Here is a 27871-nt window from a genome sequence, read left to right as displayed (position 1 = left end):
GGTGTGGCAGCGGCAGTTTATCTGATTCAACTTTGCCGTGAGAAAAAACTCCCGATTCCCCCAAAAATCGCATGCACAGTCTACTTGCAGTCACTAAGTTTACTGAGCACCACTGTGGATCAACTTTCAATCACATGTGTAACCTCTGTGTGTAAAGAAAAGCATAATATGTACAGTCCTTGTATTGATATTGTTCTGTTTTTGAGCTCCTTACAAAGCTGTATTGTAAACAGTTTATTATAAAGCTTCATTAGGAACTTTCCAACCACTCATAATGTTGTTTGACAAAAGAAATCTTCACTCAGCATCGACTTGAAAGCGTTTGCAGAGCTTTTAACTCCGTTCCAACTCGAGAGGAGAGAGTCTTTCACTGAGAAAGACTGTGAAGTGCAGTTGAAAGCTCTGGAAAAAGCTATTAAGTGGACCTGTGGTTAAGATTGCCAAGTTTAAGAATGACCTTTCACTCTCCTCTCATAAGGTATCTTCAATCAAACAATATACTAGAGAAATTCCTACAGTAGTTCTTTATCACACCAACAAATGGTCACACAAAAGAAAAAGTGAATTAAACCAATAAAATCAAGACTTGACTCTTTACCAAATTGAAAATCCTGCATCTAAGGAGTAAAGCTTTTTGTTTTTATAACTCAATTGATTTTATTGATTTTAATCTTGCAGACTCTATGCCAAAACTGTATTTTTAGGCTTTCAGGATTTGTGTAGAGTAGAGTAACTCGCAGCTTGTGTGCCTCGTCCAAACATCAAACATCAGCAAAATGGACGATGGACAAAGTCGCTCTTGGCCAGGCACCAAGGCGCTCTATTCACTGGCAGCATATATAATCATATTTACCTTGCCTAAATATGTGCAGCATGCTTTTAAAAACATCATTCAGTCATATAATAGGAATTTAGAAATGGTAGTGCAACAAAGGCAAAAATAAGTCCGAAGACCTCCAGCCAGTCAGGCAACTGAATAGGCTTTTATTAGCGTGAGAGAATGCAGAAACAATCATCAGGCTAAATTAGGGCCGACAACACGGTGACTCTTGTGGCCACAGCGGAAATCCGACACTGCCGCGGTCCTGCCTGATATCAGAACAACATTAATCAACCGCTGAAGGATTAAACATTAAATGTAACTTCGTGTGGAGCTTTTAAGTAATGACAACATCAACTAGCTTGCAACAATGAGGTTATACTGACATGCAGCCATTTATCACATTTCCATTACAATATCCCAACAGGCCACAAACGACATCAGGCCACATGTCTTTTCCTCCTCTTGGCTACAGATGCCAATAAGCAGTGTGAGCACAGAGTTTTCTGACACTGCCTGGCCAGTTTATAGCAGTAAATAGTATATTCTATTAACAGGCTTCTGGACACTAGGAGGAGAAAATCCTGATACTCAGGCTCTATAGATGCTCAGTGACACAGTGAAACCTCTCAGGGTTTCTGGTTCAATTACTCAGGTGCTTCTTATAGTATATCCCTGAGTGCAGCTCGCTTTTTCAGGGTCGCCCTGCTCACACTCACACAGTTACTTTCACATTAACAACTGTAAGCTGCAAAATACAACCGCAGTCCTCTTATTGTTGGCCACCGGAGCAACTGGGGGTTAAGGGCCTTGCTCAAGGGCATCTCAGTGGAGGTACTGAGGCAGGGGTGTTTTTTAAAATGCCTGTTTATATAAATCTCCTTTGGACAGATAGCTTCAAAACAAATCACAACTGGAATCATTTTAAATCCACGTTTCTGAAGAATAACCAGGCGTGTAGTCTTGGTTGATGATGCATCTTTCCTTAATATTTTATTGTATTTTATGGTACTTTTGCTATCATTATTTTCTATTTGTTTTGCATATTTGAATATGTATTTTATTGCGTTTTTATTGTGTTTTTTATTGCACTATATACACATTTGTTTTTATAAAAGCCCATCTGGGGACGAGTATTGAAAATGAAATGCTATGATTTGTGGTGTTATTCTGCTCAGTGAATATTCTCTGCGTATGTCTCTGTCCCCATTAGAATAAAAAAATAAATAAACCAAAACATGTCCAATTAAGATCTTTTTAAAGAAGATTATTTTATGGCATGAGTGTTTTTAGGGGGATGACACACAACAAGCCAAACATAAGCCATGTGGCACACACTAACAACTTTTTTCCCCCCCCTCTAAACACATGTTTCTTTCATGCTGGATCATAATTTTTTCTTAACAACCAAATGTGATGCCAGGAGCTCTCTCTCCCTCTACAGCAACAGATTTTCTCACTGGAGATTGTTGATATTTCATTGAAGATCAGATGATTCAAAGCAAAAGTTTTACCCCAGGCTGTTGTTTTGTCACACTGAAGCTTGCAGAAACGACCTTGGCAGGGACCAAAGAGCAGTAAAAAAAATCTAGTAAGGTATGTTGACGCTATAGATCCTCACTGACACATTGATATCTGAGTTGAGTGGGACACAGGGAGACAGTAGACTCAAACTTGCTGTTATGAAAGGCTGCTGGATGATTTGGATTGCCTTCAATGTAAGGTCTGAAAGGAGGCAGAAACCCTGGGCTCATAAAGGGCTACGAGGTAAAATATGGTGCTCTGGCCCCAAGGATGGAGAACCAGAAGAGAAAGAGGTGAAAAAAAGGAATTCCTGCTGCTTCTCTTGAATATGCAGTTGGACTGAATATTGAACATGACTCAACATTTTAATTTCTGTTCATATTTCCAAACATGAATTTGAAGTGGAGCTCTTCATCCACTGTAAGTGCAGCAGAGCCATGAAATATTACTGAGAGGATGCAAAATAAGCAAGGACAAGGACCGGGGTCTGAGCAGCTCTGTCAGAAAATAATTACAGAATTGTTCTTTTAGTCAGCACACATCCAAGGACAAAATGTACAATGTCATACTTCATTTTCAGAGGGTGCACTAGAGTACAGCAGCAGTGCGATGTAGTCAAAATCAGACCTTCAAGGTTTGGAGATGTCTATATCACACCATTTGACGTACTCAGATTAAAAAACCTTTGTGAAACTCATCTTTTTTTTAAAATTGCGATATAATCATTTTCCCTGCGGAGTTGTTTTTTTTCATGCATGTGAGAACAGGTCTATACTTTCACACTATTTGAGGCATCTTCCAAAAAAAAAAATCTTTCTTTTTGGCTTTGAAAGGAAGCCCTGCGGTGCAGAACTACTTGCAGAGTGTTAAGGCACACACATAAAGGCACAATACCTGCAGCACGTTGCTCCATAAACGCATCCACTGAGTGCAGCTATAAACCTGAAAGCTCTGCTGCCCTACAAAAATAACAAGCAACATGCGTGCAGGAGCTGATAGCAATAGACGACATGATTGAACTCATGAGCTAGAATAAGAGTGCATGAATAAACATGAGACAGCCATGAGCGACAAAAAGGGAAGAGAGGGAAAATCAAGGATTTCACTGAGTGATCTAAAGCACCGGGCAATTTTGAACATCCACAACCAATCATGAGTTTACAAAGACAGGGGGGGAAACTGACTGAAATGCAAAGTGTGAGGCAGTGAAACACTAAGTAGCAACAAGAACCAAAGTCTGGACACACACAGTCACACACACATATCAAGCAGATCAGTGAAATCTAAAGTATCTATGATATCTTCATTTTTGTTCCCAGTTTAGTATGCGATATAAACTGACAAACCAATGTAAACCAAACATGTGCAAACTTAAAAATGTAAGTTTATAAAATCCACACATGAATATGACCTGTTACACAACCACAACTACAATATATTTATATTGTAGCATCAGTTAAAACAACTATAGATAAGATTTAATAACAAGAGTTCACAGTGATACTAGTGGCTTAGTGAGGCTGTACTTTGAGCTAAATGCTAACACCAGCATCCTAACATGCTCACAATGACGATGTCAACATGCTGATGTTTAGCAGGTAAAATGTTTACCAATGTTTACCGTCTTAGTTTAGTGTGTTAGCATGCTAACATCTGCGAATTGCAACTAAACACAAAGTACATTTGAAGTTGATGAAAATGCATTTAATTTTGCAGGTATTTGGTCATAAACCAAAGTATTTAACAAATGGAAATTTTGACCTGATTGTGGCGTTAAATGAAAAGTCAAGAGACAACAAAATTATTACAATTTAACCTGCGGGAGACATGAACATGTGTACCGAATTTCATGGCAATCCACACCATAGTTGTTGATACATTTCACTCAAAACCACAACCTCATGGTGGCACTAGAGGAAAAGTCAGATGATCACCAAAGTCAGCAGCCGTCATCCTCCACCATGAATGTCTACACCAATGTTGCCATCCATAGAGCCTAGCATGGCTAAAAACATGGTTATATGAACTTCAGCATCAAATAAGGTTAAATGTTAAAGGCAGGAAGGAGCCTTGTATCCTGTCTGTCCATGCAAAAGCAGGGAAGAGACACATCCTTTATTTCTTCCTCACCCTAATTCTCAAAATTGAAAATGTCAAACCTTGTATGATAGTTTCACCTTTGTTCTAATAATAGCGACTCATTTCTTATTTTAAGACTTCTATAAAACTTGCCATAAAAGCCAGTTTGAAGGATTGCAAACCACAACTGTTCATTGTGTTGACTTACAATAAATCAGTAAAAAAATGTCTACAAAGCAAAACACTGCCATCCTCACCATCAGACTGCCTCACTACATCAACTGACAAGAGTCGAGTGTCTTGTGAAAACCTCCTGCTGTTCCCAAAATCTGGCTGGTGACCTTCATCTGGCTTCTCACCTGGAAGCAGTAGAGCCGTCTTTCTGCTCGCCACTGAGAGAGGCCTCTTGCCGTCAACTCCAAACACACAGAATTACACATTCAAAGTGGTCCAGTGCACCTCCCAACCCAATGGACTACTTTCCAACAGATCATAACATTTGTACCAGGACAGCTTCAATTTCAACTCCTCACTTTTAGCTGGTTTCTTCCTTTTTTTCTCATTTTTCAGTTTGAGAAAATCGCAGTGATACTGAATAAACAGACTTGAAAATTAAATGCAGTAAAAGTCAAATTCCAAATAATTATACTAAGATTTAGATTCCACTTGTTAAATTAAATTTTTGATCGCTACGGTTTAACATGAGCACAGAAGTTCAGATGAATGTGCTTCGACTCCAGGCTCTGGGGGGGTATTGAGGGTAGAAATGTCACCGTGCGTGATCTCCTCACCGCTTTCTCCTCCTTTTTCGATTCAGGCTGCAGCTTAAATCTCCAAACAGCATCTCAAACTGCACTCAGGCTAATTCCCTGGAGAAAAACCCAGCATTACTCTCCCACTTTTCCTCCTCTAAGTCCCATGCTCACTTGCTCTTTCTCTGTCATCATTGCTAAAATAAATCAAAGCTACAATAATTCATGAGTTTTAGGAGTGTGTGTGAGGGTGTGTGTGTGTGTAGAGGAGTGAGGGTCTTATTTTTACATAACTGAGAGAGTTTTGAGCAGCATTAACTCTATTTTACTATGCGCAAAGAGAGGACAGGAAAAGGGAGGAAGAGAATTTGCAGTTTTAATTGCGTAGAAAGAAAAGCCTAAATATCAGGTTAGTGAAAATGAATGAATATAACTCAATATGAATTAGGCTATTGCTCTCGACAGTAATCAAATAATGGTTTGCTACAGATTTACGAGATCCAAGACAGAAATTGTTCCCAGTGAAGATGAAAGGGAATAGAGGTTTATGCAGCAGCGCTGATATGACTTCTGCAAATACGCATTGACAGCAAAACTGCAGTGAGAAACCACATCCCACAATCAGCGCAGATTTAAAAATTTCCAATTTCCAAACTGGCTTGGAGGAGGATGAAAGTTAATGAGGTTTCTTGTCAACAAAGACTTGAGTGCTGCAGCCTGACCTCTGGGCACCGTGAGTCACTCTACACTGCATTCAGGTTGGCGCCCGGGCCACCAGTCAGGTCAGGTTTATCAAAACTATCGAACAGACCGCTCACGGATGTCAGCATGAGAACAAGATGCTAACAGATTCAGGCCCACTGGACTGGCATTTGATGCTAAAAGCAGCTGTTTTTATGGAGCAGATCTGAAATGCAATTTAAGACCTTTAACTTGATGAATGAATAAGGAACCAACAAAACAAAAATCAAAGCATTTTTTCTGAGTAATTCACTGTACAAACAGTACCAAAACCAAAAAAAAACTAGGTCAGTACAGATACACCGCAGATTGGCAAACACACACACACACACTATTTATCTAAACCTGACTGAACATTTTCTAACAATCTTTAAATTACCTGTTTCATCACTCTATAGTTTACACCAGTGTGTTCTCAAACATTTCTAATCTACAGCAGCACTTCATAGTGATTTCTTTTTTCATGGCACCTCCTCCCCAAGACCACCCACGCAGCACACATACACATGCAAACATTTCAGTTAAAAATTACACCATGGATATGTGTTATAAGGAGTTATTTTAACAAACTAACAAAAAAACACTGGTGTAAAATATGTGACACATGAACTAATATACTCCCACTACTACTCCTATGCTACTACCACTACTACTACTACAATAATAATAATAATAATGTTAATATAATGAATAATATAGGCCTAATCACGATCACTTAGAAATAAAATAAGTCAGCAGTTTTAGGTTATGTTGCTGTTCAGACTTGCAGATAAGTATTGAATTTAAAAGTGAAGTATTCTAATATAAGTAAGTATTTTGTTCAAAAGTAGAGATGTCATGTCACCAATCTTAATGAAGTATATCGATGAAGTAAATAAAGTATATCTTATCTTTGCAGTGGAAAAGTTCATGTGTAATTAATGTAAATATTGCTTAGTTTTTTTTATGTGGTGAAACGTTATAAAAAGTACAAATTGTAAATAAACAAACCTCTGCACTCACTTTGGGAACCATTGGATCATATAATGATAACACACTTATTTTAACAAGACACTCACCGGCCAGCACTCCTGCCATGTAAAGGAGACTTATTCGTAAGATGCCATGGACCATCTCCAAGGGAACGCCAATCATCAGCTGCAGTAAAGCGTTGAACCCCAGCTGCTCCAAACTAAGGAGAGAAAACACAGAAAGAGAACAAGACTCACATGACAGCACAAGTGTTGTGCATCATCTGCAACAACCGACCCGATTTTAACTGAACCCGCTGTGCAGAAATCAAAATGTGGTTAAGTGGAGGGTCATGAACGTACCCGACGTGCATGAACATGTAGCTGAAGAAGCGCCACACTTGTGCACGGTGGCCGGGATGGTAGACCAAGGGGCTCTTCATGAAGTCAGGCTGATAGGTCTGCAGCACCCACTTGTTTAGCATGATGCCGTAGCACATGAACACGATAATCTGCAACGGAGACACAGAAACGACATCAAACTGTCAGTTCTTGCTGACGTACCCGTTACATGCTCTCTCTGCAGGCTGCTAAGGCTGGTTTGGTACAAAAGGTGGAAATTGCCTTGCAAAACAAAACCTATTGTGATTTATGACGTTACCTTCTTTTTCTGTATTCCTCAGCCGATGCTTATTAAACTCATGGAGACAATTAGTGCCCGCAGAAAAAAAAAAGGCACATCTGGTTCAATTCCATTAATTTCTTTTCATAGAATAATGAGTCATTGTCTCTGTGAATTAAAATGAATGTGAACTGTTATTATCACATCCTCATTGTCATTACAGACCATTCAGTGCCATTTGGAGGTATTATAAGAGCACTTGGCTTTCTTTCCCCAGAATTATGATGATTTCGGGGGAAATTACGAAGTTTTGTTAAGAAACTGTAGGTTATTTTCACTCCTTAATCCCTAACCATTCAACTCCGTGAGGGCTTCTGTGTTAGAGGTTTTATTTTTTTTCCAAATGAACACAATAGGTCAATTAATGCCACTGTGGTGGCCTGTGTGCTTACTGATGTGGTTCCCTAGTTCCAAAATCGGTGTCTGAAAAGAAAAAAAAAAAAAAAATCTCTGCATACAGGCTGACTGAGGGTTTCAGCTTGGAGGAATGGCATTAAATGTACCCACTAAGCCCCTCACTCCCAAATGGGTTACCAGCTCATATCGAGCTCACAGTAAAAGCGTGTGATCAAAGGCAGAAAATCTTTTCAGTGGGTCTGAGGCGAACAACTGAGCCAACAGAACAGTATAAAGTCTGTGTTCTGGGTTAGTAGCACAAACTGTGTGAGCGTCAAGTAAAATATTCCACCAATGTTTTATCTGAGACAGTGTGCTGCACCAGTACAATTGTCTATGATCTACTGAACATGCTGGTAACGTCATCCCCTATATCTCACCTGCACGATGGTGACGATGGCGATAAAGACAGGCGGGGGACACAGCCGGTTCTGATGGAAGTACCAGCGTCGGTCCGTCTCGCAGGGCAGGATCTCGTAGGCTACATAACGAACAAAACGTTTGTACAGACCCAGCCCCGTCTCGTCCAGCAGGATCTCCCTCTGCAGCGTGCGGCGGCCATTGGCGATGGCCCGTCGGAAACTGCTGGAGCGCTTACTGCTCATCTGAGGAAAAAGATGGAGAAGCAATGAGCGTATTTAAATCCATATTAGTAGCAGTAGATCATAATCAGTGTACTCTTGTGTATGTAATCACAGTCAATATTGTAACGGCATTGGATTTTGAGGAAAAGGGAACTTGAAATCTTCTTTTTGCTTTTTAGAGTTGCTGCATTATTCGTGGAGTCGACACAAATATATCAAAACACAATTTCCCTTTACTTAAGGATAGATGATTTTTTTCAGCTGACAGCTCGGTTATTTGCAACTACAAGGCATGCGATGACAGATTTGCATTCATTTGCTCTATTTGTCTCTTAAGCTTGATGTCTATTTTGCAATAAAACCTGTCTCATGTGGTGTTATGAGCATTTTACTGCCGGCAGCTGGAGGACACACCTAACCGGGATGAATACATCTCATCATCTCCCGCTGCTGAATTTCTCATCTTAGCAATTATACCCATAACTTTCTTCACACTAAGTGGATCAAACAGCAGTAAAGGAGGATAGCTTCTTTTCATATAATCTAAGGGAAACTCATCAGTGTGACTAATCATCCTGGATGGGACGAGCAAACGTTCATAAAGTACTGATTTCACAAGGGATAGCATGACAATCTACGCAAGTTGTACTTTTTTATCATCAAATAGTCAAGAGAAAGGTTGATGATACTCTTATCTTCTTTTAGGACTTTTTCTGTTGTTCTGACATTGTTCATTGAGTTTTTTTGCAATTGTAGCTAAATGGTTGTATTGTTGTATTGTTATATGTTTTCACTGCAAAATTAAGTTAAAAAATTACAGTTTTTTCAAACAAAATGATTGACCAGCATCTTAAAACAGCTCCTGACAGTCTCTACAGTCCAATCTGTGTGACACAGAGATAAAAGAGAAATGCTGCTACTGAAAACATTATGCAGATGTTTGGTAAAAAATACTCTCCATACAGTATGAGTGGCAGTTGACAATGTATTCTAATACATTCAGAAATTAGTAGGTGAAAACAGACCTTCCTGCTTGATATGTAAATCTGTAATGAGTGTCAATTTTATATAACTGGTGTTAGAAATTAATATTCTTTTCTTCATACATTTCAGAATCAATGACAATATTATGTTAATATCAAAGCCACGTTACATGTAACAACTGATATAAAAACTGTAAAAATGTATAAAAAGTGAACACGTCTTGCCACAAGAGAGCTGACACACCTGCTGCTGAATATTTATGACTGATAAGAAACTAAAATAATGCATAAGTGCTTTTTGATTTTGACAAAATGTAAAGCATGACTGCCGACAGGGTTGATTGCAGCTCAGACATCTTAACAAATGGGCTGTTGAAGAGATTTCGCCCTTGAAAAAGCAAATCTTTGTTGAGAGGAACTATTGCATGAAAAGCGAGAAAGTGTGTGTGTGTGTGTGTGTGTGTGTGTTCATGTTATCACAGACTCCAGGTTTGCTTAGTGAGCAGGAGCCCTGCAGCAGCCTGCAGGCCGGCGGGGACCAACTCTTAATAAGTTCTTTAATAGAGGCTTAGGATGAAAACTATCCTAATGCCACTATTTTGACAGCTGAGGCAAAGAACTTTCAGGATGACAACGCAGAGAGCTCTTTTCCACCGCTGAAAATACTGTTTGACCAGCTCCCCCCGGAAGGGATCCTTTTGAGTCAGTATCTGCATTTTCTTACAGACACAAGCACACATGCTTCATAGGTAAAATTTACTTAATGGCTGATACTCAAAAGCGATGCCAGATGCCTCAAGTCTCCGGTGAAGCTAACACAACACAGCTCCTTTGAGGACAACTGACTGACTAAGCAATTACCTCGAAATCAACCTAGGTGATATGATGTGATGTGACACTTTATGAAAATGAGTTTCCAGGAAAAGCAGTGAGGGAAAAGAAAAAGGGGCCATGTGGGCAGCAGCTGCTACTGTTAACAGGATAAATCTTCCACAGCAGACCTTATGTATGAGAGTCTCGTAATAATAACCTCAGACAATGTGGCAGTTTCATGTGAAGTGTAACGCAACCTCCGGAGGGTGCCTGTAGGAAGTACAACCCACCATTAAAGTACACCATTTGTCATTCATTAGCCAGGTCCTGCTGCTTGCAGACTCACATGTGGACACAGCGGGGAGGCATGGTGAAAGAAGTTGTGGGTCAATATCTATAAAAGCTAATGAGCTAAACATACTGGAGGACAAAGACTGTAAATAAACGAGCAAATGATGAAGAAGTACTGAACAGATTGCTCCACAAATGGAGTAGCTGCCCCCCCACCCCCTCTTTTCCCTTTTCAAGAAATCACTCAGGAAAAACAAAGAGGAAAAAAAAAGTGCTAATCCCTTTTGGAAGTTAGCAGAGCAGGACGTGGTAACTACCCTAACTGTGGGTAATTATGACACTGTTGGTTGTACATTGAGGGTGTGAGGGCCTGTTGCACCGTGATAACCAGAACGATGTCGAGCTGGGCTGCTGGCTCTCCTGCAGATGGAGGGATGCATATTTAGTATGGAAATCAGGCCTGGAAAATGCAATTATACTATACTTGAGGCTGCGAGTGAAAGCAGAAGAAGGAAGAGTAGAGGGACATTAGAAGAGCAGAGAAGGGAAAATACGAAGGGAAAATGAGATGCCTGCCTGAGTGAGCTCAATTCACAGATTCTGGAGGCCACCAGTGGACAGTGAAGGTGAGGCCGCGTCCTTCTTACTTTGAATATCTTAATATTGTTGAACTGACAATGACAAAGAGGAAGTGTGTTTATGGAAAGAAGAGAGGTAGAGTTTAAGAGATGTAAGTATAATCGTGCTTTCTCCCTCTGTTGGCTTTCTTCTCTAAATAAATTCTCTGTTTCTGACTTTGTTTCATCTTTATTTGGCTCTGTGACAACACCTGCCGCCTCTCTCCACCTCGCACTCAATCCTCTCCCATTCATACCATCTCTGTGAAAAATGTGTCCCCCGGAGACACGGCTAAGCATAGCTGTCATTCTGTGTCGCCTTCTCTGACATGCAGGACTGCCGCCTTTTAAAGTGAGCATTAGCAGCCTTTTGAAGTGACGACAGGAGAGAGACGGGAAACAGACAATAAGACACACACAAGCAGTCAGAACTTGAGATAACGTTCGGAGGGGAGCGAGGTGCGCCGAAAATCACATGACTTCACATAAAACGCTGGAGGGAGGGGAAAACCTCTGACTTGGGCTTCGGTAACGGTGGAAGTTCCCTGACGAGGCAACATCTGCCAGAGAATAATTGATGCTGAGCCTAAGAGCGCAAAGATAAAGATAGTATTTCCCTTTAGGGACAGCTGAATGGACCAAACTGACAACTCTGTGTGTGCGTGTGTGTGTGTGTGACAAACAGCAAGGGTCCATCCTCCCCCTCTCAGTAGCTGCATGCTGTCCACTATACATGCTGCTCTCAGCTCTAGTCAACTGTCCTTGATGGATTAATTAGTTACGCCACATGGTCAATACCACACAGCTCAATACTAATTAGTAATAACAATCAAAAAAATGTAGTTTAAAGGCCACTGCAAATACAAAAACATTAGAGATTATGCGACTATTTGAGAGGTGACCATCTTTCATTTTCTCCTACACACACACAGGATGAGTTGTTTATCATTACTAGAATATTAGAAGACTGTGGCAATTAACCGAGTTTACATGGTGATTCTCCGCCATCTGGCTAAAAGTGTCACTATACCCATTTACTATCTAATTTGTGAGTCATTCAGAAGACCAAAATCCGCCTCTCCCTCGCTGTCTCTCACACTCAGAGCCGATTCTAAATCGCCACGGATCTCAGCCCTGCGTTGTGCTGATTCCACCCTGACCCAGATACTCTGGTTCTTTCTTGTCCAAATCCTTTTAAAATTAGAGTCCACCTTTTTTCCCTCAGCAGTTCGTGGCCATAGCCTTCCTTCATGGTTTAATCATTGTGGTGCTAAAACTCAAAAAAAAAAGAAAAAAAGAAAAAAAAAGAGCCTTTACTCCAGGACACTTAAGCAAAGTGCATCACTTTTAGCTGGTGCTCCATCTAAAACAGAAAGCACCTTGACAGGAGTTTGGTGTGGGATGCGATGCTGATAGGTAGCATTTGTGTCCCTGGAGACAGGTGCACTGTGGGCACTTAAAATGACTAAAATGACTTGAGAACTTTAAAGTACTATACATCAACTACCTGGACTTGACTTGGACTGTGACCGAAGTTCATTTCTGCTCTCCGTAAGTGCTCGCTTTCTTACAATATTGCTTAAAATGCAACAGAAGACTCACTGAGTTTAAAGCAGAAAATTAGGATACATATTACATAAGCGTTTCTCTAACTATATCTCCTGAGGGAATAGAAAGTGTGAGTGCAACATTTGGGCAGGAGGGTAAAAATGAGGCACACAGTAACGGTCTTAAAATCCTCCAACCTGAACAAAGCGAGTCCCCGCCATAATCTCTAAAATACACCCTCTATCCGTGTAATTAACCGTGGCAGCCATTTTGGATCTCCGACGAACATTAGCCAAATTACCACCCGAAGGAAAACAATGACACACTTCTTCAATTACGCAGCTGGTACATGATAGCATCAGAGGACTCTCTTTAAAGAAATCGATACGTGCAATTACACGCGCACGTGTAGGAATATATCCGACTTCAGGATGGCCTGGTTTTACCCTCAATTCATAAGCAGAATCTCGTCTGTCGCAGAATCCTCCCCCACGAAAACCCTGCCATGTGTGAACTTTGACACCACGGGTTTCTCTCAGACTCCTGCGTCGACAAGATGTTTGTGTGTAATTGTGTTGAAAGGTGTTGCTGCGTGTAAAAATGTGTGGCGGTTGTCTTGCTGTGTAGGACTATTGTGCAAATGTACTCTGTGGAATAGCAGTCAGATGTGGACGTATACTCCTTGTGAGTGTGTATGTATGCGCGAGCGTATGAACAAGTGTGTGTGTGTGTGTGCCCACTGTTCCCCAAGAGAGGTTTTAGCAGAGCGTTACTTATTCACCCCTCTGGCTGAACTGATGGAGTTCTCTGGCTAAGATCACCCTGCATGAAAGATGGGTTGAACATGAACGATGTCAGAGACCATCTTGTACTTACACACACGCATGCGCACACACACGCTCACACACACACTCACACACACTCACACCAGAGAAGCTGTTGCCTAACGGTGCGATTCAAACACATTTACACCCACTGAGGTCGGGCTGCAGAACTCACTGAACGAATGTAGAACAACAAATCGGAAAAATTGTTGAACACTCCCGCAACTGAGTGAAATCTCAACAGCTTGTGGGCTGAGAGCACAGAGAAGACATGCACTGAGCACACACACACACACACACACACACACACGCTACAACTTGCTATGTCAATTTTAATAATGTGCAGGGGGTGTTCCATCTTTCACAGAGGCCAGAACACAAATGGCAGCAAAATATGTCTGTCATCTGTCACACACTGGGGAGGGCTACTTATAAATCTGCCTGAGACACAGAGATGTGAATGATGGAGGTAGAGAGAAGAGCAGGGAAGGGTCAAAAGCAGGGGCTAAGGTCTACAGAACTGCAAAAGAAGAGGAAACAGGAGAGACTTTGGGGAAATGTATAAAAGTCAGAGAGCAGCAGAAAGAAAGGAGAGGAAGACAGAGGAAGGCCGGAGGTAGTTGCTGATGACCTGGTTGGAAATGTCATGCTACATGCGGCACTTTTCCCTGTGGCAGCCTGGAGCTTGTCCCGGAGAACACAGACCTGCAGAGCTCACGCATCACGTGCTTCACAACGGTAGGCCAGATTCACATCAACACGTCTCTAAATTAGTCAGCAAATCTGTACTGGCAGTGCTCATGTGTATGAATAAGAGTCTGTCTGCTTTGGAGACCGTGTGTCGGTATATCAGGGAGAAGGGCAGAGAGAGGGAGTAGTGAGACAGACAGGGAAGTAGTAGCTGCATTAATTAATAAAAAAAATGCGTGAAAGTGTTTGTTTATATGCAAATTGTATGCATGTACAGAACGTATGTGTATGTTCTGTGTGCATTCACATGTGTGTGCCAGACAAATCTTTAAAATCAGACTCGAGGGTCGATATCTGTGTGAGGCTAGGCGTTCTCAAATTACCTCAAGTTACTGCCTGCTACTACCAATGCTGGACTAATCGAAGGCAATTTGCATTTGGCTGATGGGCAATTTTAAAAGTGTCTCCCTGATGCCATCGGAGCCGAGGCAGGGTTTTTTTTTCACCGCCTGACATATGCTCACATGGAGTGTAGAATAAAAGAGAAGGAAATGAGATCTGAGGGTTCAAGGAGGCAGGTTCAAAATAAAAGGGGGGGTGATATTACATAGGTTGAGTAGGAGAGGGTTGGAGATGAGAATGCATAAAAAAAACAACACTTCAAGAATGGCAGAGGAAGAGAGCTGTATACTTCCAAGAAGGAGGGCTGCACTGTGGAAGAAGAACCTCAACAGTGATTTCTCTTTCTACCAGCAGAGGCCTCAGAAATGGGACCTGCTCCGAATTGAGTGGCCTCGTGTGGCCTTCATTACAAATCATGGGTGGCACAACACGAAGGGAGAGGAAGAGATAGAGAGAAAGGGACACAGATAAATAGAGAGGGAAAGTAACAGAGGAGCAATAAGCTTAAGGAAGTGAAAATATGCCAGGAATTGCATTGCGTTGCATTAATCACGGCGCTTACAACCGTACGGCGCCAGGAGCTGAAGGCAGGTGCTCATCTACGTGCACAGAGAGAATCAGCCTTTCACATATAAAGCACTACATGAATTTCTAATAGGAATACAATTGTGAATGCAGATAGGCGAAGAGGCAGGGAATGAATTAAAGGAGCCTGGCTTCACATTCAAAGCAGTGGCAAAACAAGACATCTGCAGCTGTAGTTAAGAGAATATAATAGTATGGAGATTATTATTATTGAAACATATAGAATTGCTTTATTAAAGTAGGCCAGTGAGGTGTGTTGTACAGTATAAATACAGCTTCATGCCGCAACACCATATAAACTTCTTCATAGTGAAATATGATTGTGTTTGCATATAGTATCAGTTATGATAAATACAATTTATTACTTCAATGTTGTCAGCTTTGTGTGGGTGTTTTCTAGTACTTGCTGTGCACGGTTTGTGAGGTTAAGTGTCTGGATTTACCGACACATTAACTGGAAAGATTGATCCTCCTTTTGCAGGACAACGACCTGAATGGCTGAGTCAATTTTCACACCGGCAAAGCCTGCTGGCTCTGTCTGAATCAATTCTGTAACCTTTCTGAAACCCAACAAAAGTGTGTGTATATGTGTGAACATTTGCGTTTGTGCTGCAGGACATGAAATGCCATATTTAACTCCCTCTGCATTGCTATCTGTGTACGTGCATCTGGTCTCCACTCACCAGCTCGATGAGCTCCTGGTAGCACACCTGTCCCTCTTCATTGCTCTGGACCAGAGCTAACAGCATGTCCAGCTTGGACGGGTCCAGCTGCAGCTCATGGTGCTCCACCAAGCTGGTGAAGTTCTCCACTGCGATGAAACCGGTGTTTTCTGGGTCCAGCTGGAAAAACAATAGCCCACTCTCAAACCATTGGGAAAAAAAACTGCACGGTAACAGTTATAATGAAGATGTTTCTGTTTTATAATAATAAGCAGCACTGCAGAGATAAAATATCAGTTTGCCCTGAGGGGGAGAAGTTCATAGACAGCTGAGACACAAAAGATACACAAACGAGAGCTATGGGGCTGAAGGTATAAGCTCAAACAGTGAAACCAGTATTAATTAAGCTGTGTTGCATCTATGATGCCTTTGAAAGAATTAGACCTGCCTTAAGAAACAGCCCCATTCAACCTCATTAAAGGAGCAGGTCTGTCAAAGAAAACAGCAGGATGGTTGTTGTTGTTGTCGGGAGCTGCAAGAGAAGACAGGCAGGCATGTCAATCTAATATGCAGTGACCTGCAGCTTCCCTGAAAAAAATCCCTTAGCATTAAATGAGGTTGACTTTTCAGTCTTTGTTTCTGAGTGGATGCTTCATTTGACTATGTGAATCTGTCCTCAGTCACATTTGCTCCCAGTCAGTGTGTTTTTTATAATCACCACTCACTCACTGAGACCCACAACCCCATGGGTTATTACTGCTGATGCTTGTATGCCAGCGCTGCTCCTCGTAATTGATTTAAGCGAGAGAGTGTCATAAAAATAGCTGAGTGTAGTTGTCTAAAATAGCGCCTGGTTAAAAATGGCTTATAAAATATAGGGTGTGCATCTATGCTTGGTTTATGTAATGTGGTTTTTTTGGGCAGCAGGCTCACGTACTTATTACTTGATTTTCTTCCCTTACCTTAATGCAGTTCAATTGCTCTCCAATGGAGCGTTAATTTCTCATGCCAGCTCTCCTTAGTGCATCTGACTGTGTTTGTGAAAATGTGCCTGAGGACAAACCGGAGCAGTACAAAGAGACCACATGGGAAGAGCCCTTGCTGCTTCTCATTTTACTGTTTCCTGAATGCTAACACAGCCTCATTAGGTTTCAGATAGTAAACCAACAGCCTCTTGTTGCCCCAGGGAGGAGTGAGCTTTCAAATGTTGCGTCAGTGTGGAGTCATTTGTGCTGGATCATCGCTGCCCATGTCATGAGTCCACGAGAAGAATCCCATCTAGGCTGCCTTAGTCTGGACCCAGCCTACTCTGACATGGTTAGACAAAGGCATTTCGCTGGCTGCATCAAGAGGGCGGCATTAAATTCTGCTGCGCCGTGTCGGTCTCTACTGCAGGAGGCTCAAAGCTTAAAGCTCTGCTGCTCAACTAAGGAGCAAAGAAGATCAATCAGAGAATCCACTGGTGTGAGAGTGGGTGCATACGTGCATGTGTCCTCTTCTCAAAATGTTTACTGTATGTGATTTACTTCCCCCTCCCGACACTGTTTCCAGGAGTTTTTACAGCCATTTAGCTGAACACAAGCATCCCTTTAATTCCATTTAATCTGCTTTTTTTACTCCCATGAACATGTGTTTATTCACCTGGGAGAAGGCAGTGGAGGCAGGAACTAATGGGCTAGTTTTGATGATGCTTGACTCAGGACTTTTACAGGGACAGTGCATATTAATGAACATTGCTGTAAATATGCCAAAATTAGCCAAAAGGCTAGTTTTCATCTGTAGTCCCTGCCCAGATGTTACAATAGGCTCCCTAAAAGTAAAAGAACAAAACAAAAAAAGGTAAACATAAAACACAATTATTGAAATAGGGTGCAAGCAGCAACTGATGGTAAAACACTGATAATGTTAATACAGCTAAAATGATGTGAAAACATTGAAGCAAGTAGGCAGTATCTAAAGAAGCATATAAAACATGAGGCAAGCAACAGGACAACATTAAGCAGCGTTAAGCAAATATTAGTTTATTTATTTATTTAACCCTTTTTATCAGGCAAGTCATTAAGAACAAATTCTTATTTACAATGGCAGCTTGGCAAAAGGCAACGCCTCTTAAGGGAAGAGGGTAGGGGCGAAAAAGAAATGTCAAAATTTAAAAAGACAGCACCACACATCAGTCAACAGTCTAGCACACAAGCATCAGGCAGGTAGCTAGCAGACAACAGCATCAGGCAAGACAACAACAGAACAAGAGTAGCATACACAAGCAGTAAGACAAACAGGCAAAGCAAAACAGCAGCAGCAAGAGAGCAAGAAAATGCACAGGACATCAGTAAGCAGCAGACAGACAAGGGTCAGGGAAGATTAGTGGGTCGGGAAACAGCTGCATGTATCAGTGAGAATGTCCATAATAGAGTCTTTAGTTGACACATGCAGGCAGTAGCCTACAAAAGCATATAGTACATGAAGCACACAACAGGACAATATTAAAACACAGTGTTAAGCAGTTATTAATGCTGTGTCCAGCAGCTATTGGCACAAAAGCAACAGCTGCTGGACATGAGCTCCGAACATGTAGCTGTGGCTGGTCCAAGGTAACATCTATCTGAGACCTAAAAATACACCAAGGCCGGATGAAATGCCTGAGACTGGGACCTCGCATTGACCAGTATCTCCTGAGAGAAGGGTCAAGTCAGTCAAGTGAAGCTCAGCAGCAGGACACAACTCACAATTAGGGATGCACGATATTGGATTTTTTGCCGATATCTGATATGCCGATATTTCCAACTCATTGTGCCCGATTGCCGATGCCAATACCGATATATGCACATATTTTTTTTCCATCTGGCTGAGGATGCTATTATGCATGCAAGCATAGATTGTGCTAAGTATGATCAATAAAGACAATATATGAAGGAAGAATTTAGGAAGACTGGATTCAGGAGCTCAGTAACAAAACTTTTATGAACCTGCCAAGTGGGTGGAGCAGTAGAGTTTTCATTGAGTTCATTAGACAGACAGGATTAATGTGTAGGATTTAATCTCTGGTCCACACTCTGGAACAGAAGGTGGCGGTAATGTGCCTAATACGCTGGTTGCCATCAACAACATCTGAGAACCTGGAACCAATCCAGACACAACACGTGATGAAGAAGAAGATCCAAGTACACAGGCCATATGTGAAGTGGCCAAAGTCCTGCAGCAAAAAAGAGTGGGAAATGATCAATGCAGATATGAGCAAGATCCTGGAAGGACTTCAAGGAAAAGCAATGAAGAAGCTGGAGAGGATGAGCGATCTGATTTATGAACATGGGGTAGAAAGGGTCCCAAGGGACCCAAGAGAGCCAAGGAGGAATAAAACAACATCACCCAAGTCCAGAAGGCAACAAGAAATCAAACGCCTAATCAAGGAGAGAAGGGACTTGAGGAAGCAATGGAGGAAAGGTTCAATGGAGGGGAGGGAGGGAATCAACGTCCTACAAACAGAATCTATTTTCAAGATCTGCAGTTTTGCCTCACAACATCAGAGTACATCACGTCATGGCAATCCCTGGAAAGAGGAATAATGACAGAATGCACCATCTCCCCACTAGCCTTTACATGGTCATGGAACTGATCGTCAGAGGATCCAAATGGGTGGTAGGAGGAGAATGCCTGCTATCTGGACAACGACTACCTTCCATCCGCGCCTATATGGTTGACATGACCACTCTGACCATAACCATCACAAGTACAAAGCGACTCCTGGAAAAACTTCATTCCAATATAAAATGGGAATGGATGAAGATTAAATCCAGCAAGTCCAGGACCATTTCTATTATCAAGGGCAAGCTCAAAGACCAGAGGTTCAACATTGACAGAACACCCATACCAAGAGTATCGGAGATGCAAGTGAAGAGCTTAGGGCGGTGGTAATGAAGGAAGAAACCATCAAAGGCCTTGCTAACATAGACAAGACCCTACTTCCAGGTAAGTTAAAACTTTGGTACCTGTAGTTTGGATTGCTCCCCTGTCTGATGTGGCCTCTGAGGATCTATGAGGTTCCCATCACCCAAGTCGAAAAGCTGGAGAGAACAGTACATTCAATCAGTACATACACCAAGAAATGGCTTGGACTCCTGCAATGCTTCAGCAATATTGGCTTGTATGGGAACGGGGCTCTGGAACTGCCTATCACTAGCCTTATTGAAGAGTTCAAATGCTCCAAGATAAGGCTGGATATGACCCTGATAGAAACTCAGGTCGCCACAATACAGGTGGCAGCTCCCAGAGTGGCAGCAGGCAAAAAGTGGATCCCATCTGAGGCGGTTCCACAGGCGAAATCCACTCTCAGGCATGGAGATATTGTGGGCCAAGTGCAGCATGGAAGAGGCGGCTTTGGGCTAGGCACAAGTAGACTCATATGGCACAGAGCAGAGGAGAAGAAGAGCCCAGAGGAGAGGGCTTGAACACCGGAAGCTTGCCTGGAAGGATCTTTGGGAAATGGAAGAAGGAAGATTTAGCTTCATCATCAGAGCCATCTACAATGTTCTTCCAAGTCCCAAGAACCTGAATCAGTGGCTTGGGGAAGACCCATCATGTCCCCTTTGCCAAACACCAGCAACCCTACGGCACATACTCACTGGCTGCAAGACCAGCCTCACCCAAGGATGCTACACCTGGAGGCACAACCAGGTCCTTCAGCAACTGGCACTAGTGCTGGAAGAAAGGAGGACTAACAACAATGCCCTCTCTCCCCCAACCCCTGGCTTCTCAAACACTATGGTCTTTGTACCAGCAGGAAAGGTAACAAAGAGGTCAACTGCAAAAAAAGAATCAAGCCTACTGAATACAGCATGGGATTAGAAGATGAAGGTCTATACAGACCAGAAGCTCACCTTTCCACCAGAGATCATTACATCCAGTCTCAGGCCAGATCTGATCCTGTGGTCAGCCTCACAAAAGGCCCTGTTCATCATAGAACTGAGGGTGTAATGGGAGGATGCAATTGGTAAAGCATACAAACGCAAAAAGCTGAAGGACTCCGATCTAGCAACTGAAGCATAACAAAAAGGCTGGAGAACACAGGTACTCCCTGTGGAGGTCTGCTGCAGGAGTTTTGTGGCCATGTCAACCACCAGGATGCTGAAAGGGATGAGAGTCGAAGGACAGGCACTCTGAAAGGCTACCAAGTCACTTGCAGAGGCTGCCTAGTGAAGCAGCAAGTGGCTCTGGCTGAAAAGAAAGGACAAGAACTGGTTGGCAAGATGACCATCAGCCAGCAGGAGGGATAAAAGCAGAGGGGAGTGCACCTAGGATGCCAGGTGTCACCGTTGAGCCCTTTGGAGGTAAAGTGGGCCTATCAACAAAACACTAAAAAAGGAGGGTGTCTGATGAATCCAGTGAAGCATTTACCCCTACCCCCGCTCAAGGAATGATTGCCGATTACAACATGGGACTGTAAAACCAAGTCCTATGAGCTCAACATTGAAGTGACCCATATTCGTGTACAGGTGAAAATGGCCTCCTCATGGTATTGCAAACCCAGTCACTTTGCAAGAAGGGAAACTGGAATGGTAAAGGATGGTAAGAGGATTCGCAGACAGCTGACAAATTGATCCGTTTTTATGGGGAGCAATGTGAGGATATTAGTTGCCATTACCAGTTACCACCAATTGTTCCTCTGCTGGTTATGATTTACAGTCCACATAAACAGGGCTGAATAATTGACAGAAGAAACTTGGACTCGACTGATCCTGCTGAGGTCCTGTTGATGCAGGTTATGATTTACAGTCTGAATAAACAGGACTGAATCATTGACAGAAGAAACCTGGACTCAATTAATTCTCCTGAAGTTCGGTTACCACTAGTTATGATTTACAGTCTACTTAAAGAGGACTGAATCATTGGCAGAAGAAACCTGGACTCAACTGATCCTCCAGAAGTTCTGTTGCTGCTGATTTACAGTCCACATAAAAAGGACTGAATCGTTGACAGAAGAAACCTGGACTCGATTGATCCTCCTGAAGTTCTGTTGCTGCGTGGGCCTATCAACGAAACACTAAGGAAGGAGGGTGCCCACCTGATGACCCCAGTGAAGCTTTTTGATTGCCAATTACAACATGGGACTGTAAAACTAAGTCCTATGAGCTCATCTAATCAACAGTTGAATCAAACAGGCGATACAGAGGCCCACTGATCATGAAGCAAGCAACACATACAGTACATGCGAAACAACACATGAATCATACTGAGAGCTACACAAGAAACACAAACCACAATGGACAACACATGCAAGTACAGTAGTTGGAGAAACATGAGACAAGTTCACAGACAGACTGGAAGTGTTTCTGGCAGCAGCAGAAAGGAAGTGTTTTTTTGTGCCGACAGATTTGACAATCAATGAGCCATTGTTTTAAATGAGAACTAAATGACTGGTATGTGTTGAGTTTTCTGATATGTGTTAGAATAGAGCTCCACTCTTGTGAGGCTCGGACAGAAAAGGCAGACTGACTAAAGGCACTTCTCCTAAGTGGAATAATGCAGTCCCCTCTTGTAACTCCTCTCGTGATCCAATATGAGTTTGTTCTTATGCTAACAAAATCTCTGAGTGGAGAGGCATTTACATGCTTAATCAAGTTTTCCCAGTTTAGGAGGTTATATTTCCTTAAAATTACACAACGGTGGAAATGATTTGTTTTTTTTTGTCGAGAGTTTTAAGTGTCTGTTTACACAAGACTAGTGGTTTCAATGTGGTGTGATTAGCCTGTGACTAGCTTGTCAAACAGTAAGTCATGTGAGAGAAAATCATTGAGTGCATGTATATCTTGCCACTTCAATGGTCATGTAATTTCTTATGAATCTGAATTTGATCCATTTACAGACTTTTTTTTTAACCTGTGCCCTGAAGTTGAGGTTGGAGTCTATCAGAATTCCAAGGTATTTTCATTCTTTTACAACCTGTAACTTTTCTCCCAACACAAAAACATCTGGTTCTACAGTAGTGTCATATGTCTTGGTGAAGAATATGACAAGAGTTTTAGACGCATTTAGTTACAGACGTCACTGATTGAGCCATGTTGTAACATTGACCATTGGAGTTTGTGAGTTTGGCAGCAACTCATGCTACCATGTATATACAATACAGTGTTGTCAGCATACATTTGGATATCAACCTCAGGACACACAGATGTCAAGTCATTAATATATAAACTAAATAAGAATGGGCCCAGTATGGATCCTTGTGGGACACGAGTGGACAAACAAAGGGCATCTGATCAATGGTTATGTATTCGAATAGATTGAGATCGGTTTGAGTGGTATGATTCTACTCATTTAAGGGCATGAACAGAAAAATTCAAACTTAGAAGAACTCTGTGATTCACAGTATCAAATGCTTTCCTGAGATCAAGAAACACAGCATCAACAACACCACCTTTATCCAACAGTGATTTGATTTTTTCTAAGAAGAAGCAATTGGCTGTCTCTGTTGAGTGGTTGGCTCTGAAGCCAAATTGCATTGGGTGTAGGGGAAAGGAGTTATTCAGGTGGTGTATGATTTGTTCAGCTACCCATTTCTCTGCAACCTTAGACATTATAGGTAGGATGCTGATGGGCCTGTAATTACTGGTAGAATGGGGATTGCCAGATTTGAAAATTGGAGTAACAATAGCAGACTTCCAGGCACCTGGGAACTTTCCCTGGGATATCGAGAGGTTAGTGATTTTGGTGATGGGATTAGCTGTTGTTTGTTGTTGTATCCATTCCAAATACCTACTTTGCTCTTGATGGTTTGGATTTTGTTAGTTATGATGCTATACAGTAACACAACTCTCAGTAGTAGTAAAAACTTACCTACAGTATATAAAATATCAACCACGGTTCTATACACACAATCATTGTTGTCTCCAAGGCATTTGCTGATAGCACTCTTGACGTCATGCACATAGTTTAAGTGGGGACTGTTTACACATGAAGGCCAACATCCATAGAATGCGTGACTATCTCGCTCTTGGTCATTTTCCCACACACACTTTAACACTCAGCTCTTGATTGGCTCAGCCTGATAGCCAGCAATCTCAAAGCAGCCTAACGCACGCATAAAACCAAATTCATGAACGAAAATGAGCCAAGACGTGAAAGAAAACAAGCCCAGGTCTATTTTTAGATAATCCCCTTAACTGTGTGTTCCATGGACGTTCGCTAAAACACGGCCCCATTATTCCCTTGAGGCATGATGAGCAAAATGGTACAGACGTGGCCAGTGTTTGTGATGTGTATGGCACCACGATGACATGTGGGGAACAGAGGGAGGAAAGAAAGTGCAAAAAAGACAGCAGAGAGGCATGAAGTGCAAAAGGGGAGAAGAAGGTGGGTGGTCGATGGATTGAAAAAAATGAAAAATGATGAAGTTAAAGAAATAGTGGAAGAATGAGAAGAGTACAGAAAGAGGCAAGAAGAAAAGAGACAGCCAGTAAACCAGAGAGGAGACAGAAATGAAACGGAGACACACAGAGAATAAAAATGCCACGCCACTGTCTGTTATTTTGTGCGTCTGCCGAGCCCAGCAGTCTGGCAGTGAGTCCTCTTCTTCTCTATTCTATAAGAGGGCTGTGACACACTCCAGTGCTCTGCATGCACTTGCCACAGAGGGGAGATAGATCAGATTCTAATGTGCTCCTGGCTCAGCCCAGGCTGACAGGGGGAACAGAGAGCCACACTGGGGACGTCTGATTACTGTCAGCCTCCATATGTCAGCACATCACTACACATACAGCAGCAGCAACAGCGCAGGCACAGAAGCACACTGTATATGGCTGTGCACATTTACGCAAACCAAGTGTTGACGCTGAGCTGTCATAGAGCACAGATACTATTCCCTTCATAGTCTGACCTTATTCAGGGAGAACGTTACACAGGGGAGACTGTCTGCCGAGGATACAAGGAGGTGGAGGATTGGCTCTTGTAGCCAATTAGGGTTATCAATTAGCGTGATGAGGTACACTGAGATGAATGAGTGTTGGCAAGAGGAGCCTGTTTTTTTTTTTTTCTTGGGCAGGCTGGTGACGCGCATGAACGAGGGAGGGTGAGAGAGATGGAGAGAGAGAGGGAGAGGGAGAAGAAAGGGTTGAAAGGAGGAGGGAAAAAGCACAGAGGGAAGCAGTTATCGAAGCGATCCAACACTGGTGAGGGCGACACTTTGACAAGCTGCATGCGTTGCCATGGTTACGAGTCGCCTGTGTGTCATCCCTTTCTTGCATTTCCCCCCCTTTTTTCCCGACATATTGGCGTTCGAGTGGCAAAGGAAAGACACAAAAGGGGGGAGAGAAAGAGACGATGAAAGCAGGGAAGGATACAGATGCCCGAGAAGGAAAGGAAAAAGAGAAAACAGATGGAAAGAGACCAATGAAATAAGAATGAGGTGGTACTAAGAGGACGGCAGGGTTTAGTTGTAAAGGGAAGCGTGGTGGGAGATTATGGATGAAGGTGGAGGTGTTAAACCAGAGAGAGTGACCTAACTAGGCTGGCTCAGGAGCAAGTGGGAGGAGATGGATAAGACATTGGATGGAAATGTATACATGGGTATGAGGAGGAGGAGGAATGCAAAGAGGAGTGGAATGCTGACTGCGGGGGAATGATCTCAGTGTTAACCCCCGAGACCTCTATTACCTTCAGTGCAGCGACTCTGACTGACCCAAGCCCACGACTGACTTATCAGTCTGTTCCACAGGGACTCAAAACTATCCCTGCTGCTCAGGGGGCAAACCACATAACCACAGCCATGACAGACTTACAGTCAGTGAGCTGAAGCACAGCCAGTTTTTCATCCTACATGCAGAGGGCTGTCACACAGCTAATGACAAGGCCCTCTGGATGGAGCGCTAGGACAGTTGTAGCTAATGCTGCACATTGGGCAGGAAGTAGCGATGATGAAGATGGTTACAATTTTCATGCATTCACTTTGTCAGCCAATTCAAAATGGCAAAATTGTACTTGTTTTATCAGGCTGTTCTTGTTTTTCTTCTAATAAAGGTAATCTTATTAGAGCTGAAACTCAGCTGATTGATCAATTAGTCTTTCGGTTTTCTTATGATAGTAAATTGAAATTATGTGGGTATTGAGCCATTGATCCGACAAAACAAGCGATTTGAAGGCATTGTTCATTATTTTCTGACATTATATAAACCTAACTATAATCGAGAATATAATTGGCAGATTAATTGTCAGTAGTGTCCCTAAATCTTATTACCTTCTACAGACTTGATTACCCAAATTAAATTAGGGCTTACTTTTTTTCGAATAGTGCTAATAGGGCTCCAGCTGACTTGAGGCATCCATGTTTATATGTAATTCAATATTAATTACCACCTGGTCAGATATATAATTAAATCAAAATTGAAGTATTTTGGTGAATAAAATATTCATAAACAATTAGGCAAATCAATCGAAAGGTAGTTACTTTCATAGTACAGTAGAAAGCAATGCAACATACCACGACAACATGAAAGATTTTCTACAAACTGAACATTTGTGGGCTGAAGCTACAACTTATGATGCCTTATTAGCTGGTCTCAGAAGTAATAGCGGTTGACAGTTACATTCTAGTAGTTAAATAAACTGTACTTAGTAAATAAAATGGGAATGCAGCACAAGCGCTGGTATTGTTCCCAGTCTCAGTGCTAACCCGGTGGCACAGACCCAATACTACAGATACTACGTTCGACTCTGTGAACAAGACCGTCAAGCTTTAACAGGGCAGTGTATCTGCAGAGGGCAGTGGCATTTACAGGGCAGAGCATATTTGCATGGCATCAGATAAAAACCCTTTGAATTGTCTTTGCTGCCCACAGGACTCACGGGTGTTCACCAACAACTGGGCCACTGACTATGTAATTATTACAATGCATGTTCTGCCCTGCTGTTACCATCATTACACTTAGACTTCACCATGGTTGAACTGCCGTAAGATCTAAACCACTCTCTCCTCAAGTGGAGACTGCTGAAGAGAGACATCCAAGGAATTTTCTTTGACACAAACAATCATCTAACCACATTTCCTGGTGTTTAAACACAGCACAAACAGCCAGAGGCATTTTTCAAATACAGCTCAATGCAAATTAGCATCAGAGAATGATGAAAGGGGACAGCGTGTAAGAGCCTTATTCTTTCTGCTTGACATAAATATGTCAAAATAGTATTCAGAACCCCAGGTCCTTATGGGAGAGATATAAATAAGCCAGATAAGAACTGAATGGTAAACGGGGAGATATTCACAGACTAATGATAGCGTACTTTAGTGGCTGAGTGCTGCCGACCATCAAGTTGCCTTATCAGTGGCACTGCAACAGAAAGACTATCAGAGAAACTGCGTCTCTGTGTGTGTGCGTGCTCTGATCATGAGCATATGTGTGAGCTGGGCTAGAAATAGCCTGAGCTCAGCATTGCAACCTCCTGCAGTCAAAGACTAATAAACTCACTCATGTTGCCACTGTTGCTTTTTCTTTCTCTCCCCCTGCAGCATTTTCATGTGGCTGCAATATCCCTTCTCCTTTAGACCTGCAGAACTCACACAAACTAGGTATGCTCAGTCTTTTTTGGGGCAAAACACCTCATGCTGATTTTATAGAACTCCAGTAATCCCCAAAAGCATTCAAGTTTAGATATACTGGTTAGTGGGCCAGCGGTAACTTAAATCTTAATGATAAAAAAAATGCAAGGTTGCAGGTTCAAAACACTAGACAACTGAAAACAATTAAAGTGAATGAGTAATCCCCTTCCTTTACTGCACCTGAGATGCCCTTAAGCAAAGCACTTGACCTCCAGCTGCTCTTGTGGGTTTGCTTAGAGGCTGGAGGGACACTGTGGTCGTTGTGGGAAGCCTCACATGCATGTGACAATATAAATCTGAGGCAGGGCAGTGCTGAAAAAAACCCAGAATCAGACATGCTCTGC

At 42.2% G+C, this 27871-nt stretch overlaps 1 protein-coding gene across 10 annotated transcripts in view; it reads right to left on the bottom strand.

Moving 5' to 3' along the window:
* The window catches only part of rhbdl1 (rhomboid, veinlet-like 1 (Drosophila)), a 59460-nt gene that overhangs the window by 16888 nt on the left and 14701 nt on the right, over positions 1 to 27871 (bottom strand). For 4 of the 10 annotated variants that reach the window (XM_067577372.1, XM_067577371.1, XM_067577374.1 and 1 more), the window contains exons 2-6: positions 16392 to 16475; positions 15965 to 16123; positions 8325 to 8549; positions 7230 to 7378; positions 6975 to 7087 (exon numbers count right to left, since the gene is read on the bottom strand). In XM_067577372.1, coding sequence (XP_067433473.1) covers positions 6975 to 7087; positions 7230 to 7378; positions 8325 to 8549; positions 15965 to 16123; positions 16392 to 16409 — 664 coding nt within the window. In that variant the 5' untranslated portion in view covers positions 16410 to 16475. Of the gene's footprint in view, positions 1 to 6974; positions 7088 to 7229; positions 7379 to 8324; positions 8550 to 15964; positions 16124 to 16391; positions 16476 to 17584; positions 17724 to 27871 lie in introns of those variants that run through there. The other 6 variants (XM_067577368.1, XM_067577369.1, XM_067577376.1 and 3 more) reach the window with 3 other exon arrangements.

Source organism: Thunnus thynnus, chromosome 20, assembly GCF_963924715.1.
Source record: "Thunnus thynnus chromosome 20, fThuThy2.1, whole genome shotgun sequence".
Lineage (NCBI taxonomy): Eukaryota > Metazoa > Chordata > Actinopteri > Scombriformes > Scombridae > Thunnus > Thunnus thynnus.
Note: the sequence above shows the minus strand (reverse complement) of the source record. Positions and strands in the feature narration are given on the sequence as shown.